Source organism: Sander lucioperca, chromosome 2, assembly GCF_008315115.2.
Source record: "Sander lucioperca isolate FBNREF2018 chromosome 2, SLUC_FBN_1.2, whole genome shotgun sequence".
Classification (NCBI taxonomy): Eukaryota; Metazoa; Chordata; class Actinopteri; order Perciformes; family Percidae; genus Sander; species Sander lucioperca.
Genome location: NC_050174.1, coordinates 13,430,297 through 13,447,682, shown reverse-complemented (window position 1 = coordinate 13,447,682; position 17,386 = coordinate 13,430,297). Strand labels below are relative to the sequence as shown.

The 17,386-nt window shown below is 39.4% G+C and overlaps 2 protein-coding genes across 7 annotated transcripts; one reads left to right on the top strand and one right to left on the bottom strand.

The window, feature by feature from the left end:
* The first annotated feature begins 1,673 nt into the window (after positions 1–1,673).
* si:ch211-102c2.8 (trichohyalin) lies at positions 1,674–14,010 on the top strand. 2 transcript variants are annotated; one of them, XM_031308877.2, is made up of 31 exons: positions 1,674–1,822; positions 2,268–2,420; positions 2,516–2,616; positions 2,715–2,769; positions 2,862–2,984; positions 3,760–4,305; positions 5,102–5,182; positions 5,290–5,385; positions 6,082–6,189; positions 6,279–6,360; positions 6,490–6,634; positions 6,754–6,846; positions 6,925–7,037; positions 7,162–7,288; positions 7,410–7,529; positions 8,106–8,219; positions 8,335–8,565; positions 8,660–8,722; positions 8,822–8,917; positions 9,176–9,277; positions 9,354–9,536; positions 9,811–9,942; positions 10,035–10,267; positions 10,374–10,500; positions 10,581–10,664; positions 10,762–10,973; positions 11,648–11,674; positions 11,863–11,938; positions 12,067–12,273; positions 12,405–12,455; positions 12,638–14,010. In XM_031308877.2, exons 2-31 carry the CDS (start codon positions 2,354–2,356, stop codon positions 12,701–12,703), a joined length of 3,861 nt encoding a protein of 1,286 aa, XP_031164737.2. In that variant the 5' UTR covers positions 1,674–1,822; positions 2,268–2,353; the 3' UTR covers positions 12,704–14,010. The 2 variants fall into 2 exon arrangements, with proteins under 2 accessions (XP_031164737.2, XP_031164738.2); XM_031308878.2 differs by lacking the exon at positions 12,405–12,455.
* On the bottom strand, positions 13,782–17,340 carry ccdc117 (coiled-coil domain containing 117). 5 transcript variants are annotated; one of them, XM_035993039.1, is made up of 6 exons: positions 17,322–17,340; positions 16,165–16,371; positions 15,972–16,022; positions 15,598–15,870; positions 14,902–15,048; positions 13,782–14,774 (listed from the first exon to the last, which is right to left on the bottom strand). In XM_035993039.1, the coding sequence occupies exons 2-6, from the start codon at positions 16,305–16,307 to the stop codon at positions 14,531–14,533; spliced, it is 858 nt and encodes a 285-aa protein (XP_035848932.1). In that variant the 5' UTR covers positions 16,308–16,371; positions 17,322–17,340; the 3' UTR covers positions 13,782–14,530. The 5 variants fall into 5 exon arrangements, with proteins under 5 accessions (XP_035848932.1, XP_031164741.1, XP_031164742.1 ...); XM_031308881.2 differs by lacking the exon at positions 17,322–17,340 and adding an exon at positions 16,663–17,271; XM_031308882.2 differs by lacking the exon at positions 17,322–17,340 and adding an exon at positions 17,116–17,271.
* Positions 17,341–17,386: the final 46 nt, after the last annotated feature.

The window sequence follows — 17,386 nt, the reverse complement described above, 5'->3', positions numbered from 1 at the left end:
TATAATATGTCATAAAAATGCTGAAAAAGTCATGGAATAGTATGTCAAAAAAAGTCATAAAAAACTTGGGAATCAAACCTGGACCAGAGTCTATAGTGAATTCTTGCTGGTGCTATTTGGAGCATTGTTAACCACTAAGCCACATGCCACCAATGAAGTATACTGAAAACAGTCAGCAAAGTCATAGTGTGTAGTATGTTGAAAAAAGTGATAAAAAAAGTCATAGTATAGTATGTCAAAAAATTTTATGAAAAAGTAATAGTATAGTATGTCAAACATTTTCATAGTATAGTATGTCGAAAAAAGTGATAAAAAAAGTCATAGTATAGTATGTCAAAAAATTTTATGAAAAAGTAATAGTATAGTATGTCAAACATTTTCATAGTATAGTATGTCGAAAAAAGTGATAAAAATGTCATAGTATAGTATGTCGACAAAAAGTGATAAAAGTCATAGCATAGTATGTCGAAAAATTTGATGAAAAAGTCATAGTATAGTATGTTAAAAATTTTCATAGTATAGTATGTCGAAAAAAAGTGATAAAAATGTCATAGTATAGTATGTCGACAAAACGTGACGAAAATGTCATAGCATAGTATGTCGAAACGTGATGAAAAAGTCATAGTAGTATGTTGAAAAAGTGATAAAATTGTCATAGTATAGTATGTCGACAAAAAGTGATAAAAAAGTCATAGTATGTCAAAAATTGTCATGGTATAATATGTCGAAAAAGTGCTGAAAAAGTCATGGTATAGTATGTTGAAAAAAAGTGATAAAAAAGTCATGGTATAGTATGTAAAAAAAGTCATAAAAAAAGTCCACACAAAAACAGCCAGCCCAGACATGGGAACCAACCCTAGGTAAGAGTCTGCAGTTCCTACTTGCTGGTGCTATTTGGAGCATTGTTAACCACTAAGCCACATGCCTCCAATTCAGTATGTTGAAAACAGTCTGCATAGTATGTCGAAAAAAGTGATGAAAAAGTGATAGTATAGTATGTCAAAAATAGTCATAGTATAGCATGTCGAAAAAGTCATAGTCAAAGTATAAGTATTAAGCCACTGTGCCACCAATGCAGTATCTTGAAAAACATTATAGAATGTTTAAAAAATCATAGTAGTATGTTGAAAAAAATAAAATAATCATAGTAAAGTATGTTAAAAAAGTCAAGTATGTATGTCAAGAAACATGATAAAAAAAATCATAGTCATAAGTCGAAAGAAGTCGTAAAAAGTCATAGTCGCCTATAATAAGTCGAAAAAAGTCATATACTATAGTATGTCGAAAAAACGATAAAAAAAAGTCATAGTATGTCAAAGAAAGTCTGGAAGAACAAACTCCACACTAAAAGGCCCAGCCCACACTGGGAATCGCCAAGTTCGCTAATTATTTGTACGGTATTACCTTTATAGGCCAATACAAAAGAAACAAATAATGAATGAATTCATTATTTCCTCACCGAAACCTTCTTCCTGTCAGTTTAGAGAATGCTTTACAACCTCTTTTTTTTGACATTAGACATTGACATTGATATTAGGAATAAGAACACATTACAGGCAATATAATTGTACAGATATTTTAATAAATGTATGTGACCCTTCTACAGACTACTGTCTCTTGAACAGCCCTGCCAACTCTCTACTGGGCTTCTTTGGCGCTAATATTGCCGCTGGGCTGCTCTCACCTTCATATGCGGGTGGCTTGGCGAGCTGTTTGACGGTTTCCATGGCAACCCGAAGCTCCTGTCAATCAAGCACCGCAGCTCAGCACGGAAGAGTCAAGTTCAGCATCGATTTAAAGTCTCCGCGTTTGACCCCTGCAAGTAAGTAGCTAGGTTGTTGATGTTTGAGTCAGTACAATGGTGGTTGAACGATTTAGTGATATGTTTGATCTTCATATAACCTAGCTAGCTAGCTACATGTAAATTAAATCATTAGGGAGTTTTAGACAGACTAACGGTAGCTTCTGGTAACTAGCTAGCTATATGTGGTTCTATGTGGTTAGTCTGGGCTAAGAAAATGGTATTTAGCACTAACGTTACTGATATTATATTAGCTTTCAGTCATGGCAAGCTAAACATTTGGCATTACAGTGTTAAGGTGGACTGACTTGTAGCCTACAGCTCCTGTACCTAATGTTCATTTTGGGGAGTGTGAGACAGAGGAAGGAATTTATAGTCTTCTTAGTGAAAAGAGGGGCAAGTCCAATTGTCTTGGTTTCCTGGACAACTGAGCAACATAACCCCCCCACTCGTTATGACTGTCCAGTCAGCCTTAACCAGTGGACACTGAGGATTTTGTGTCTGTATGGTACTACTGAGTGAATACTGGATACTTGTCTTCAGCAATAGGCAATGGCTGACAGAGGCCATGGCAGAGCAGACAGAGATGCAGAGGACACAGATGAGCTTCTTTACACAGGTTTTGTATCAACAGTACATCTATATCATGTATATCTCACCCCCTTTTGGGAGTTTGCACGCACTGTTAGTGACCCTTTTGCCTTGCCTTGTCAGATCTTCACAGCAGTGTGTCTGGACTGGACTCTCCTCCTCTCAAATTGGACCACTGCGACCTTCTCCTAGATGCTATTGATGCTCAGCTTGGTCAGCTGCAGGTCTGTGATTTTTTATTCTGTCTCTCTGCTTGCCTGTATGTATGTATGTGTAATCGAGAATAAATGTTTTAAACAGTAAGTGTGATTAATGTATGCAGGTCCAGCCCCAGAAACATCAGGCAATTTCTAGAGAGCATGATTGCAGTGATGCAGGTCATTTATGTCATAACCCACACCTTATACCAAATTTTAAGTTTTTTTTTCTTTTTCAGGTGATAATCTGTGTTTTAATTTGTTTTTTCTAGCTCCTCTCAACTGGAGTCAATCTCTGAGCAAAGACACAGGGCTTGGGAGTACTACTCAAACAACTGACACTCCTATTTCTTGTCTTGATTTGATAAACACTCTGACAATGGAGCAAACATCAGGTAATATTTCAATATTAGTATCATTAATGGAAAAACACAAGCATTGATGACAGAACTTAATTCCCACGACACTCGCGAGGTGCCAGTATATAGTTGCCATGCAACCAGTAGCTTTCTAAGTTGTCACTCCTAACCTGACGCTGGAGGGGGGGGAGGGGGGTGTTTGACACTGTAGCCAAGTGACATACTACACTATGACTTTTTTTTATGGCATACCATACTATGACACTCTTCTTTGAGATACTACACTATAACTTTATTTAATTATTTTTTTATGGCATACTATACTATAATTATATACTATATACATTTTATGGCATACTATAATTTTATGACATACATACTATGACTTTTTAAGACATTTTATGGCATGACATACAATGACATTTGTATGACATTTTTTATACCATACTATGACTTTCTATATGATGTTGTACTGGCCTAATGCTACATGATAATGACACCCTCAAATCTATGCTTACATGATTGGCTAAAAGGAAAGAAGCTATCTGCTACAGATAACTGCCTGTTGAAAAAATGCATTTGTGAATGGAGCCACGTCATTTTAATGGACCACAGAAGATTAATATATGCATGCATTTCATGTTACGTTCAGGAGCCGCGCAAAATGTTTCTGAGGGCCACCATTGGCCTGTGTGCTGCACTAGAATCTATGCTTTGTATGAAAGTGTTACCTCACTAGTGACAACAGGACAACAGAACCAGCTTTTTCTTTGCACAAAAGCACCCTATCTCTCCTCTGCTCTTCCCCCAGAGAGTAGCACAGACTGCCAGGACGGTCCCATTACTCATGAGGAAACAAAACTGAAATTGGAAAGAAGGACAAGAGACAAGGAGGAAATAGAGACTCAGAGGGAGCAGGTGATGTGGAGGCTCCAGAGGCTGCTTGGAGACTCCTGTAACGAGGGAAGGATGACAGGAGTAACCCACCCTCCTTCAGACAGCATCTGCACTGAGGACTTTGTCAGATGCTTCAGAGATGAAATGGTCGGATTGGCATTGCCAGTGAGTAATGTGCAGCAACTTGACAAAGAGGAAGAGGCTGAGAGGACAGAGATACTCAACTGTGACACTTGCCAGAGTGAACAAAAAGAACACTGTATTCTTAATGTCGACAGAAGAGGAACAGCAATGACTGGGGAAAGCAATAAAGACACAGAGACCGCTCACTATTGTCAAAGAAAGGAACTGGAGAAATGGGTTTATGACAGCTATGGAGTTAATACATCATGTAGTGAGCAAGCAGGAGCTGGAGAGACATACAACCCACCACAGAGGCTTGGTGATGATGGCAGTAGCAGTGAGTACTCACTTTACAAACTCTTGCTATCGATGACTACAGTGCCCAGAATATTAAATCTAACTCACAGAACGTGCCTCTTCCTACATCTAATGGGCATATTGCCTTGAGATTTACTGAGCCCATTCATTACCCTCAGAGGATGAAACCTTTCCTTTTTGGATGTGATCTTTTGCAATACCCTTATCCCAAATTTCAACTTTGCACACATACATAACCTAATTAGATTGAAATGTGCAGAGCACACTCATGGGGGTGAACCTTTTAATGAACGACCCCATGGCCTTTCCTTAAAGGTGCTGTAGGTAGGATTGTGAAGATCCAGGACTTAGCCAAAAAATTAACATTGACAACTTCTTAGTCCCTTCTCCCTTTTCGCTAAAGCCCTAAACGGTCTCCTAAGCCCCTCCTCCCACAAGGGAGAACGAATGCGTGTGCATGAGCAGTGATTGACATGCAGTTAGAAACCCCCCCTGGCCCTGATTGGTGCATGTGAACAGGGAGCGGTGGATTTTTGCAAATCACACTACAGGCTGTAGGTGGTGCCAGAGGAGCCAGAATTTTTTTTTTTTTTTTTTAATTACCTGCTTCATGTAGTTCTACTCGAACATAGGGTCAGTTTCAGCAAATATGACAGAAAGTTAGTTTTATAAGTCTTACCTATTGCACCTTTAAGTGCCACCCGAAGGATAAAACTTTATTTCTTTATTCCCAAGAATAGTACAATGAGTATATTGTTTGTAACAGCCCTTTAGTATTATGGGTTGTAGCCTTTACACCTTTTTTTTTCTTTCAGTCCACAGAACAGAGGTTGTAACAGAACATGAAACCCTGTGGCAGAACAACAGCCGTTCTCCTAAGACCAGGAGCTTGGCAGGTACCACACACAGATTACACTGCTCCTGCAAGCACAGTCTAGCAAATCGTCTTGGAAATGCATCCATTACAAACAGTGATTGTAGGCTATTTTTTTTTCTCTTAAAGGAGTACCTGTGTGGAGTTTTGACACCGTGTCCATTGACAGTGACCTTGACTCAGTCTGCACAGAGCAAGTCAGGCAGCATATTCACAGGCAACCAGGTGAGAGATGGCAAAAAATGTGGAGGGCAGCAAGTCTCATTTAAAAAAACAACAACATGTTAATATATCACCATTTGAAAATTTGATTTTATTGCTAGATTAGCCCCTTGAGATGTAGCATCTCATTTTCAAGGGGGTCCTATAAACAAAAATACAAAAAAATTATAAAACACATACAAACAAAAACAGCATTAAATAACAAACATACACTGCAAATACACAGTTACAGACAGCTCGCTCACCCTCTCTCACCCACACCCCCAGCCCTCAAGTGTTGTACAAGAAAAATGTAATCCAATGACCCAGATAATAAATCAATTACATCAGCATGAAGAGCAATTGAAGCAGTGTGCCTTTAGTTTATAAGAAGCACAGATAAACTGAAGATTGTAAGTACACACAAATTAAAAGCATAAACATGTTGTTTTAAGGTGAGAAAATAAAGATGTCCTGAAGCAGCATAAAGAGGTAATAGATCTCAGAAAAACAGGAAGATTATTCCAGTCAAATGGAGTTTTGTATTGGAATGACCTGCATCCAAAATACAGCCAACAAAAAGAGCTGACAGCACAAACTAAAAGATCTAAGAGATAATGCTTGAAAGCAAACTCTTAAAATGCAGAAAATGATAGTAACAAGAGTACAAAAAAATACTTGTGAAATTACAGTTCACATCAATTGTGTGATCCCCCTCAGGATGGCGCTCTCTCATTCAGTCTGTCACGGGCATGGATGACTACTGTACCAACCAGAGTGACTGTGACACACCCGCACAGGAAGAAAGTGAACCTCGATCTACATCAGGTAAAGCAAGATCTGACTGTGTATTCCTTTATGAGTCCACAGTAACAACATTTAAATGTCTCAGAATTTGCCTTTTTTTGTTTACGAAGGCCAAAGATCCTCATATGGAAATGTACATAACAGAAGTCCTTCTGTCCGTAAAGCACAGCGCAACAAGAGAGAAACTTACAGGTAAATCACATGGAAGAACATTTAAAAACTTACTTTTTTCCCCCTTTTCTTTAGTGTTGTGTTCAATTTTAAAATTATTATTTTGCACATATTTCTGACTAGCACACTGTGCATGATTGTGTATCTCAGACTTGTGTGTTCTTTGGAGGACAATGACAATGACACAGATGAGGAAATGAATCACTGGAGCAGTAGATGCCGGCCTGAGAGGACGTCAGAGAAGATGCACTCTGATTGGGCGAAGATGAAAGAGCGGCTCTCCACACTCCGACAAGTGAGAATAAGTCTGCCAGTCATATTTAGTATAGAGAAATGTTTTTATGTCATCTGTATACATTCTCCTGTGTACATGTGTATGAGAAATCACTTAACTGGTTTGTGTGACTGGTATAGAAATGTGAAAAGGAGGAGCAGACACTACAGAACAAGAAGACTCAGTTAAAAGATGTTGAGCTCTGCCTCTCCGAACTTCAACAGAGAAGAAAGGTAATGTATACAGTAGTTTATCAGAACACTGCATACAGAAGTTTCACTAATACTCACAGTTTATGGTCTATGTCCCAGCATGCCTTGCAGGAATTAGAGCAACTGACTGTAGAGACAGCAAAGATGGAGAAGGAGAGGAGGACTCTGGAGTTCATTCTGAGAGACAGTAGGGCAGGGAAAGACTCTATTAGGTATAAAAGTAAACTCCTACTAACTGTATTATACACTGTATACACCAACATGGTAACATCACATTGCATCAACACAATCCTTTTCTGTATAAAGGGTAGTAATACAACTATGAATGTGTTGTAGTTGCCAGCTGCATGAGCTGCAGAGGCAGAGAGAGTCCTGTACCCTCGAGGTGAGAGACATGAAAGAAGAACTCGCAACTCTGAGTCAAAGTAAACAGACTCTTAAGGATTCGGCCTTCACGGAGAGGGTAATGAAACCTGAATCAAGCAATATGTCAATTCTTGGTTGTGTTCAGCCATTCAATTGTTTTATTACACAGGGTGTTTTTTTTCAACAATTTTTTTGTTGCTCCACTGTTCCACCAACAGCCCAGTGTCGTCATGTCAGTGCTGGAGAGAGAGGAGATGGAAAGACAGCTGGATAATGCCAAAACAGAACTGTTTGCTGAACAGCGACGTGCAAGAGAGAAGCAAGAGTCCATGCAAGAAGTACTGTGTTTAAGCCTATTTGTGTCCATAATTATAACTATAACCATAACAAGAATGAAATAGTTTAAAGTAATAAAACAGTGTTCACACTTTAAAAACCACATTCTAAATAATACAAAACATCCAAAATTGTAACTACATTATTTTTAGTTCGATTGAGTTGATATTTTTAGATGGGGAAATAATAATAAAACATTTTAGCCAATCAAATTATAGACTAGTAATGGGTTTGTCTCCAGTGGCACTTCAGTTTTTCACCATACTGTAGAAAATTAAAGGTAAATTATTTAATGTATTCAAAGACTTTTACTTATTAAAGAAAATAGGTATTTTGTGTTTCCCAGAAGGTTTTAACAATTTGGGTGTGATAGCAGGTTCTAAACTTGATTTTTTGCAGTATTTATCGGTTTGTTGATATTTGGATTACAGATGATGTGCTTAATAGATTAACAAGTATTACTATATTGTGAATGTGTCATGTTTTCTTTGCAGTTTTTGTTTAGCACTTTGAGTAAAACTACAGTGAGATGGTATTTGTTTTGATCAGATATGTGTTTCTGTGTGATCTCGGAGCAGAAGTTGGAGGAGACTCGTGAGGAGCTCCAGAGGGTTACAGAGGCAGAGAGCTTACTGAGGAACAGCTGTGTTTGTCTGGAGGAGAAACAGAGGCAGAAAAAGGATCACATCGAGGTGGCACCAAATGACACGAAAAATTAAAAAATCCAATTAGCTGTTAAGCAAATTGCACACATCCAATTTGTATGGTTACTATCCCTACTATTTTTGGTATATCTCTTTCTATTAGGCGGTAGAGTTTCAAGTAAGCGAGCTGCAGGGTGAACTGGGAGAATGCAAGATCAGAGTGGGCACTCAGGAGAAGATGTTGGCCCAGAAGGAGCTGCAGCTACTAGATTTACAGGAGCAACGTGGGGCCTTACAAGCAGAAAGTGATGGGCTGAAGGGGGAGCTACAACACCTGAACACCCAGCACTGCAATGCACGGAAAGAGGTCCATGAGCAAGCTCATAGAATGATGGTATGTGCTGTGTTTTTTAAGACTACAAGTCATGTTTTTTGTAATGTAACATTAAGTAACAGGTAATTAGAGTTCCTCTTTTTTTTTAACTCAGGAGGCAGCATTAAAGCAGCAAAAGAAAGAATTGGCATTGGCTCACGAGCAGCAAATCCAAAAGGTGACCAACGTGTCTGCAAAACTACAATACTGATTATTCAAGTTTGATGACGCAGTTTGATTAATGATATAGCAATCACTCTGGCTGTTGTGTCCTCAGGTTAATAAGCAGACTAAAGAGGAAAAGGCAAACGCTTTGAAAGAACAAGCTCTGTCTCTCACACGACACATTGAGGCCTTGAAAAGTTCCATTCAGGTCAGTGTGTTTTTGTGAACATATGAATTCCACTCCCACACTATCTCAATGTAAACTGTTTGGTGTACAGTTTTACCCAAAGTATCTTGCACTGCCATGAATGCATGTGTTGTATGTTAAGATTGGGTGGCATTAGTAAGTATCAAAACCTAACTTTTCTATGTTATTCTGTTGATTATTGCACTATACACTATACATACAGTAAGTAAAAACACTCCACAGGGTTACTTTTCATCTGATCATCTCGTATTCTGGCAGCTAAAAGAAGAAGAGGCAAAGAAGCTGAGGGATTCTCTGGAGCAGCAGAAGCAGGAGGCAAAGAACCGTGAAGAAGAGCTACATGTAGAAGCTTTGGAAAAGGTACTCTGATAATCCTCTTATACATACAATATTTTTCAACACAATTGCATGTTATGCACAGTATGCTTCCTTTCAGGTGCACAAAGCAATAGAGGAGGAGAGGAGGAAGTGGGGGGCAGAAAAAGTGCAAGCAGTGCAGGTGCACTGTGGGATACTGGAAGAGCAGAATAGAAAGAGACTGAAAAGCATGAGGAGTGAGATGCAGCGAGAGAAGAGTAAAGCACTGGCTCTTCAACATAAAATGATGGAACTAAAAACTGTAAGGTGACTCGCAACCATGATATCGTCACCTTCCTAAAATAATGGCCTAAGTCATTTTTTCAGGTTTTTCAGAAAACAAAAAACTGAACTGAGAGGTGGCCAGCACCATGAGATGATTTAGGCAAAGAAATATTTTTTGTCAAAAAAATGACTTAGGCCATTATTTTAGGAAGGTGACGATATGTAAACTTAACATCTTAAAATAATCAGAAATGTATTCTGATTCTATCCTGATTTCATTCTCTTTCTATGACTTTCTTTTTATCTGGAAGAGAGTGCAGGAGATGGAGAGTGAAAGCTGTGCGCAGCAGAGAGAGAAGGAGTCTTTGCTGGCTGTTATTTGCAAATCACTGAAAGAGGAGCATCAGGCTGAGCTGCAGAAGTTGCAGAGACAGATGGCACAGGTGCAAGGAAACCACAGAAAGCAATCATTTGCAGTCGCACAAAGAAATGTGGTGCTGTGGAAAAGCTGACATGGTGTGGTCTGTGGTCACAGGAGAGTCAGAGGGCAGTGCTGCGGCTCGAGCAGGCTGCTCAGCTGGCAGAGAAAGAGGCTGACAGGCTCCAGGTGATGCTTGAAGAAAGGGAGAGGAGCCATAACCAAATCACAGCTGAACTGGACCAGCAGCTCAGGCACTGGGCCAAGGAGCTGGGAGCAGAGTGCCAGCATCTACACCTCTTAGTGGAGCAGAGTGGAGCCAAACAAAGTTCTGTGCACCTAACTCCCAGGTACAAATTCCTGCTCTAGTTTACATACATACCTGGTTTAGAAAGATGTGAATATTTTAAAGGAAACATGGTGTACTTCCAATTCTCAAGTCTTTGTATTATGCAGTCCTACAGCAGCTGAGGCTCTAACAAACCTGAGAACACTAAGAGAGCAGTTGAAGCAATTGATAAACCATCTACAACAGGAGCTTGATTCACAGAAACAAACCACTGAGCAGCTGAGAAAAGACAAGGTATAGCTCAGACTGTGCCTGATGTTTTAAAATACAGAACATTAAATGTACACGATGAATACAAGTTCATATTTTTTCAGGAGCGTGAATTGAGCATCCAGAGGCAACAGCTGAGGATGAACAGAGACCAAGCCTTGGATTCTCTAAAGGAGCGTCTCATTCAGGTTTGAAGTTACACACTCTGTAAAGCACATACTGTACTGTAGACACAGAAAACTCATCACTCACTGCATTTTTGTGCAACGCCATCTGCTTCTGCAGGAGCACATTGAGGAGTTAAGCAGTCTGAACTGGCCTCATATGTGTGATGGAGGGGCTGAGGGAGGAGGAGTGGCAGCATCACTTCGCAAACAGCTGAAGGCCAAAGACCTGGAGCTCAGGCAGGTTCAGAGAAGCATGGGTCAGTGGAAGGAACAGACTGCAGCTCGTCTGGCATGCAAGTTTGAAGAAGAGTTGACAGCGGAACTAGAAAGGTAACATGCAAACAAACATCTTTCTAAGTATTAAAGTGCTCATATTATGCTTTTTGGCTTTTCCCCTTTCCTTTATTGTGTTATATATCTTTTTTGTGCACGTTATAGGTTTACAAAGTGAAAAAGCCCAAAGTCCACCCCAAAGGGACTTACCATCTTCCAGAGAAAACACTGTTCACAAACTGCTCCAAACAGCTCTGTTGTAGTCCAGCCTTTACTTCCGTGACGAACGTGCGTCACTTTGTAACACGTTATAATGCTCGCCTAGCTGCTAGCATGGCACGCCCTCATACTCTACAACTGACAAGCTAGCAGTACTTACTGCGCATGTGCGACTCCCAACAAAGATGGAACAGAAGTGAGATGCCTCACTCTGTAGCTCAACACACAGGGTGAAAAGAGGAGCTGGAGCAATGTGCAGTACAACAAAAATATGGTGTTTTCTGAAAATTAAACCACATAAACCAATTCTAGTACAATCTCTAAATACAATTATGAACCTGAAAATGAGCATAATATGAGCACTTTAAGCAGTGATACTATTTGGAAATGTGAAGCAAATCTGCTCTTCTTTCAAAAATGGCCCAGAATCCAAGAAAACTTTATGATCCATAGGATATAAATAAATAAATAAATATGCTTTTCTATATTTAAGTTTTGCTCTAATCCCACAGGTGCAAGACAAAGTTGTTAAGGTGCAGGTAACTGGTTTCTGATGACATAGCTACTAACCAGCTGTCTGTCCTTACAAGAGCATGATCTCACCTCAACTCACTGCGATATGCGTCTTATAGCATAAAAGTAACAATGTACATGTCAACTAATACTTCATGTAGTTATGTTAATTATTCACAACAAACAACTTTTCAAAAATAGGTTTGTTTTCCAGAAAACCATCAAAGACTCAAGAGGAGAGTCAGAGAAAGTGTGAGAGGCCTGAAGGACAGATGATGTTTAGTGCAAAGGTAAATGTTTTACTGTTCCTGTGTGGGCACGAACACCAAGCTTTCAGAGATATGTAACCTAAAGATATTTCATATTCATTTGTTTACTGACAAAATACCTCTATCTCTCGGTTTCTTTTTCCCATCAGGAAGCTCAGAATTCGGTTTGCTCTCCCTCCCTCCATGTTGTGGCCTCTGCTGCCTCCCACAGCCCCTCAGACGTGGCTTCATTTAAGCTTCTACGTTACCTCCAGAGCAGAGTCAAGCAGCTCCGTGTAGAAAACCAGGCCTACACCCAGAGCCCATCGCCTTCAAATACAATCCCTTTACATTTGGCAGGATCCTATCTTACAACAGTGCGTATATATCGTTTTAATAGCCACTAGCTGCATCCACAATGGCGATAAACAAGTATACTGCAGACATTAGTATTTGATGCATACTGCAGTTTTTATATTTATAAATGACAACTAGTACTGTCCTCTAGAAGCACCACAAGAAACGAGACACATCATCCCAAACTAGCTGCTTGTCCTCTGTAAGAGGCTCGCCACTTCTGGATCGGATTTTAAATCCTCTCTTAGTCAAAATAAATCTAAAAGTACTTCTACTGTACGATGAAAAACCGACTGCAAATGTGGCAGTATCATTAACATTCAATAATTATTATTTCTGTGCTTGTCTTCATTATAATATGTAATACTTGTGTCTACTTTATAGATCACTCAAGGTCAAGACGTTCCTGGGATTCAGAGTCACTCATCCATCAGGACAGTCTCAAGTTAAAGACATGAAACCTGTGTGTGTTGCAAACACCAGTGATATATGATATGTAATGCATTTCAAGCTATTTCCTGTGGCCATAGAAATGAATCATTTACGGTTACATGTACTTAAGATTGCAGGTTAACAAGCAGGTCACAGTGACAAATTACACAACCCAAGATTTGGTCATTAAGTTCCCATTTTTCTGTGTTAAGGCAGTTAAGTTTTATGGCTTCAGGTTACAATAAACTCTGAATAAGCGATGAACTGACATTTCACCAAAGATCATGTGAGTTATGTCAGAGAACCTCATAAAGCTGACAGGTCTTTATGGGAATCCTTTGTATGATCATAAACGTTACAAGATGTTAAATTGTACCCAAAAACAGTTTTGTAGATTGCTGGCAAGTTCAAACTAAATTATGTCATTAGCATTTCATATAACGACTTAATTAACTTGGTGAAAATGTTTCATCTTAATGTAAAATAAACCGCTGGGACTGACGTCACATATTTAAAAGATGGTTTCCTTATAATCACTTCTGATATCACACATGCAATCTGTTATTTTCTAATTTGTTAGCCATGCTTCTGTAGTTGTGTTGTTGGTTCTCCCTGTGAGATCAAAAATGTTTAAAAAGGAGAATGTAGGACCAGCGCCTATTTATAAAACTACTATTTGCCAAAACATAATTGTCAGCATCAGTCTTGTTATCAGAGCTGGCCCCAACTGAGCAGATAAATAAAAATCATCCTCAATTAAAACAATGACATGGCTCTAATTCGCTTAACACAGTAAATAATTGAATTTGATTGACAAATTGGAGGCTGTTTTTAATAACCTAATAGTTCATTGATTAAAACCATACTTACCTAATTTTCAAAATATATGTATGCATATGGTCACTTCCACAGGGGTTAGTCCTGGACCCCTACTCTTCCTGAGGTAATGATAACACAATGATTACAATGTTCACCAAACAAGAGGATTGCTTTCACTTAATTTAAGTAAGATTTTGTCCAACAATGCCATGCAGAATCTCTACATGGACAACGTAAGAATTTATTAAAAAACAAATAGAAATCTGAACATACGATGGCTGGTTGCAATTCTGGTAATGTATTTATGAAAATACAATCAAATCATAAAAAAATGTGCATTTCCATGACTTCTTTACGAATTTCTCAAAGCTCACAGATGGTATACTTGCTAAGCACTATAGGAAGATAAACTTTTATCACAACAAGCACAAAAGCAAACAGGATGCTGTGAGCAAATGTGAACACACAGGAACAATATTTAGTGTCCTGGTAATGATGGCCAGAAGCTGAACATAAAAACTGTACAAAATTCAGATGCTGCACACTGATGTTTAACAAAGAACAAAGTCATATTAACAGTACACCAGTGTGTTGTTGGCCAGGCTTTAGCAAAATTATGTACAAATTATCTTATTTCTAAGGGCTTAGGGCTAAGGGCAAAGGTTAATTCTGTAATTTATATAAAATTGGTTATGTAAGGCCGTTTTTAGAACTTTTCAAAGTCTTGAGATCATGACAGGTGTATTGGAGATTTAAATAAATAATACTGATTAGGTCAGCGTTATTGTTTCATCTTAACATATAGTTGTATGGGATTATATTGAAGAAAAAAAAAACTAAACTGAGTGACTGTAAAGCAAAAGATGTGTTGTACAACTGTCAAAAAAACAGCACAATATTCATGTAAAGCCAACGTGCCTTGCCAAACTGACCAACTTCAAGAGTTTCTGTGTCCTTTATAGTCTTTTTTGTGACTACATTTCAAGTCTTTAACTACAGCATGGTTTCTTAAGTCATCAAGCACCATTACATTTCCATGTCCTCCTCTCCAGAGCTGTGGGCTACAGGAAAGCTGTACAGAGAAGAGTGTGTGTCTGCAGTTGGACTGGAGGGGTTGAGGGGACTGTGAGGGGTGGGAGATGGACATGGAGTCGGGGGTTGCCGAGATACTGTCTGTTGTTTACGCTGTTTCTGTAATGAGCCCTTTCGCTTCTTACAAAAGGGATCGTCTGGTGGCCGCCACAACACCAACTCCATGCAAGAATGGCTCCTAAAGATATGAGACAAAAATAAACACTGGGGAAAAAATTTGTCTGGAGCTTTTCAAAGAGCAAACAGCGTGACAACATGAGTCATGTTACTTAATTAAACATTCCAATAACATTAAGAGAACATACACGGACTGGGCTACCGTGTGCGGTAGGATGTCACTGATGCCGCGCTGTAGACCCTCCTTCAAACTGTCAGAGATTACCAGCACAGGCCGTCTCGGTGCTGGCTCTACATCCAGATCTTCATCCTCATCGTCATCCTCCAGTGTTATTCTGTGATACATAAATATCACTGTATTTGCTTAAAGAAATAAAGGGTACAGTATGTGTTGATGTCACCTTTTCATGTGATACAACTCCCAAAGCCATCACCACCACTAAATGGCAAAACAAACTCATTGTGGCAGACATAAATGGGGAGACCTGCAATACTAGGAAGGAACATTGACAATGTAAAGGTGAATGCAACTAAAAATACTAGACAGTCTGTGTAGTGTATTTAAAATTTGACTTTTTTTTTCAGAACATATTGGTAAGTGATGATAGTTACTAAAGTCAAAATCATGAATCGAGTATTTCTTTTTTTCTTCTAAAACTTTAAGATAGGTTTGTAACAGATTCTGATACATTTTAAACTTGTTCTCCTTCATTTAGACATCAGAGCCGTGACCCACAGTAACACAAAACAATAATATAGTAAGACAATACGACAGATTCCAAGATGGCTAATTGGATTTTTGGTCATACGGTGTCTGTCAGTTGAAGTCTAATTCTTCTAACAAGCAAGAAGGCAACTTTTTGCACACACTGCATGTTGCATACCTGTCTTCGATCTCCTGAAGTTTCCTCTGAGCTGCCTCTATCTCCATGCAGGAGCTCTCTGTCTCTGGTCGCAGCAGAGCAGAAGAGGGCTGTGGCAAAGTCAAGTTCTCAGATGCTGGGCAGGGCTGTGAAAGTGCAGGGCTGGCTTGCTGTGCAGGCAGAGGAGGGCAGCTGTTCGCTGTAGGCCAGTCTTGACCAATGCTAGTGTCGGAGTTCTCTGAAATGTTCACTTCTGCCTCGACCATTAACCTCCTCCTTTTAGCACTGCATCCCCTGAGAAAACATTGAGATTTATCACAACACGCATACATTATGTGACTATTCCAAGCATTGTGAATTGTTAAGACTGCTCTTTTTATGCATCTCTCACTTACTCATCATCAACTCTCCTCCTGTGCTTCCTGAGGCATCGTGTCTCCCAGCTGCTTTGGAACACAGAGACGGATATATCAAAACACATAATACAACATGTCAGGTTAAGATTGAAAAGTTATTTCAAATGTTGCATTTGTATTTCTAACAGATGTATGGAATGAATTTACAATCTCCAAATCATCCGCTACATACTTGTTAGATAGAGTTGCTCTCTGTAGGTGACCAGACGTACTTGGAGATCCGAGGTCAAATTCAGGAAGGTTTGTGGGGCCCGAAAATGAATACATGTCTGGCAGAAACCCCAGTGCACTGCTTGTGGGAGCAGGGTGATGCATGGTCCTCCAGTCGGTGAAATTATTTGAACAGACCCACGGGTAGATAACTATAAACGGATCTGATCTGGAACATCAGTATTTATACCAATCAGATAAACTGTTAAAAGGTATTTTCTGTAACCTAACGTTACATGGCGCACAAGTTATAAATCTGTTTACACAAGGGCAGCTGGCTGATTATCTAGCTAGCTACAACGCAACTGCTGCACGTACTGTTAACCTTAGTATGACGTTACAAATAAAACTGGCTATTATTATAATGTGACATGGCTATACACAATGACAGCTACATCCCTGCGCTAATTAACAACTTTGAGTAAGTCCACCAGACATATAGCTAGCGTTACAGACCGACCTGTGCAGCTGCCCTGCCCCTTCGTGTTTTTGTTGTTGATGTTTAACGTTAGCGAGTATCCGTCAGTTCACACAGTTTTCCTTTGGAATAATGATGCCATTAATCCATTAGCACACAGCAACAGGCTCTACATGCTCAAGTCTTACGAACTTAATATTGATACCACCTGCGAGCAGATGGCCCCCACATTAAAGGTCCTTTTGGTGTGAACTGCTTGAATGGTAGGCTGCGATAAAATGACGCTAGCTAGCTATTCTGAAAAGGTGAGTAGCGCCAGAAAACTCGTCAAGGTTCTAGAAAGTGCGTATGTTACGTTAAGGGAATTGTGGGAATTGTAGTTACTGATGGCAAACGAGTTACTACAACGTTTGTGTTGAAAACTGTGCGACACAGAAGCAAGGATAACGAAGTGAGGTTTTAGTTGAAGCGTTAGCACCAGTTGTAGCTACTTACGTTGACTAGCATTAGTTAAAATGTCAGTTTTCACGTTTACAGTCAGTGAGTCCGACCTTTCTTTTACTGTCTATGAGACCGACGTAGCGCAATGCATTCTTTACTGTACTTGTAACCTGAAGCCATAAAACCTGACTGCCTTAGCTAACACAGACGGATATGTGTAAAGTATGATAGACACCTGCCACTTGTACGTTCGTATTTACCAAAGAGTGTATGTATTGACAAGATAGTTTCCTCTGTCCACAGATCTTATTCTATGGTTTAAAGG

Coding starts and splice junctions, on each gene's coding strand:
- si:ch211-102c2.8 (XM_031308877.2), top strand. CDS start 2,354: ATGGCTGACAGAGGCCATGGCAGAGCAGACAGAGATGCAGAGGACACA. Junction 2,617..2,714: donor CTCAGCTTGGTCAGCTGCAG/GTCTGTGATTTT, acceptor TAATGTATGCAG/GTCCAGCCCCAGAAACATCA. Junction 6,361..6,489: donor AACAAGAGAGAAACTTACAG/GTAAATCACATG, acceptor TGTGTATCTCAG/ACTTGTGTGTTCTTTGGAGG.
- ccdc117 (XM_035993039.1), bottom strand. CDS start 16,307: ATGCATCACCCTGCTCCCACAAGCAGTGCACTGGGGTTTCTGCCAGAC. Junction 16,023..16,164: donor AGAGCAACTCTATCTAACAA/GTATGTAGCGGA, acceptor TGTGTTCCAAAG/CAGCTGGGAGACACGATGCC. Junction 15,871..15,971: donor AGGAGGAGAGTTGATGATGA/GTAAGTGAGAGA, acceptor ATGTTTTCTCAG/GGGATGCAGTGCTAAAAGGA.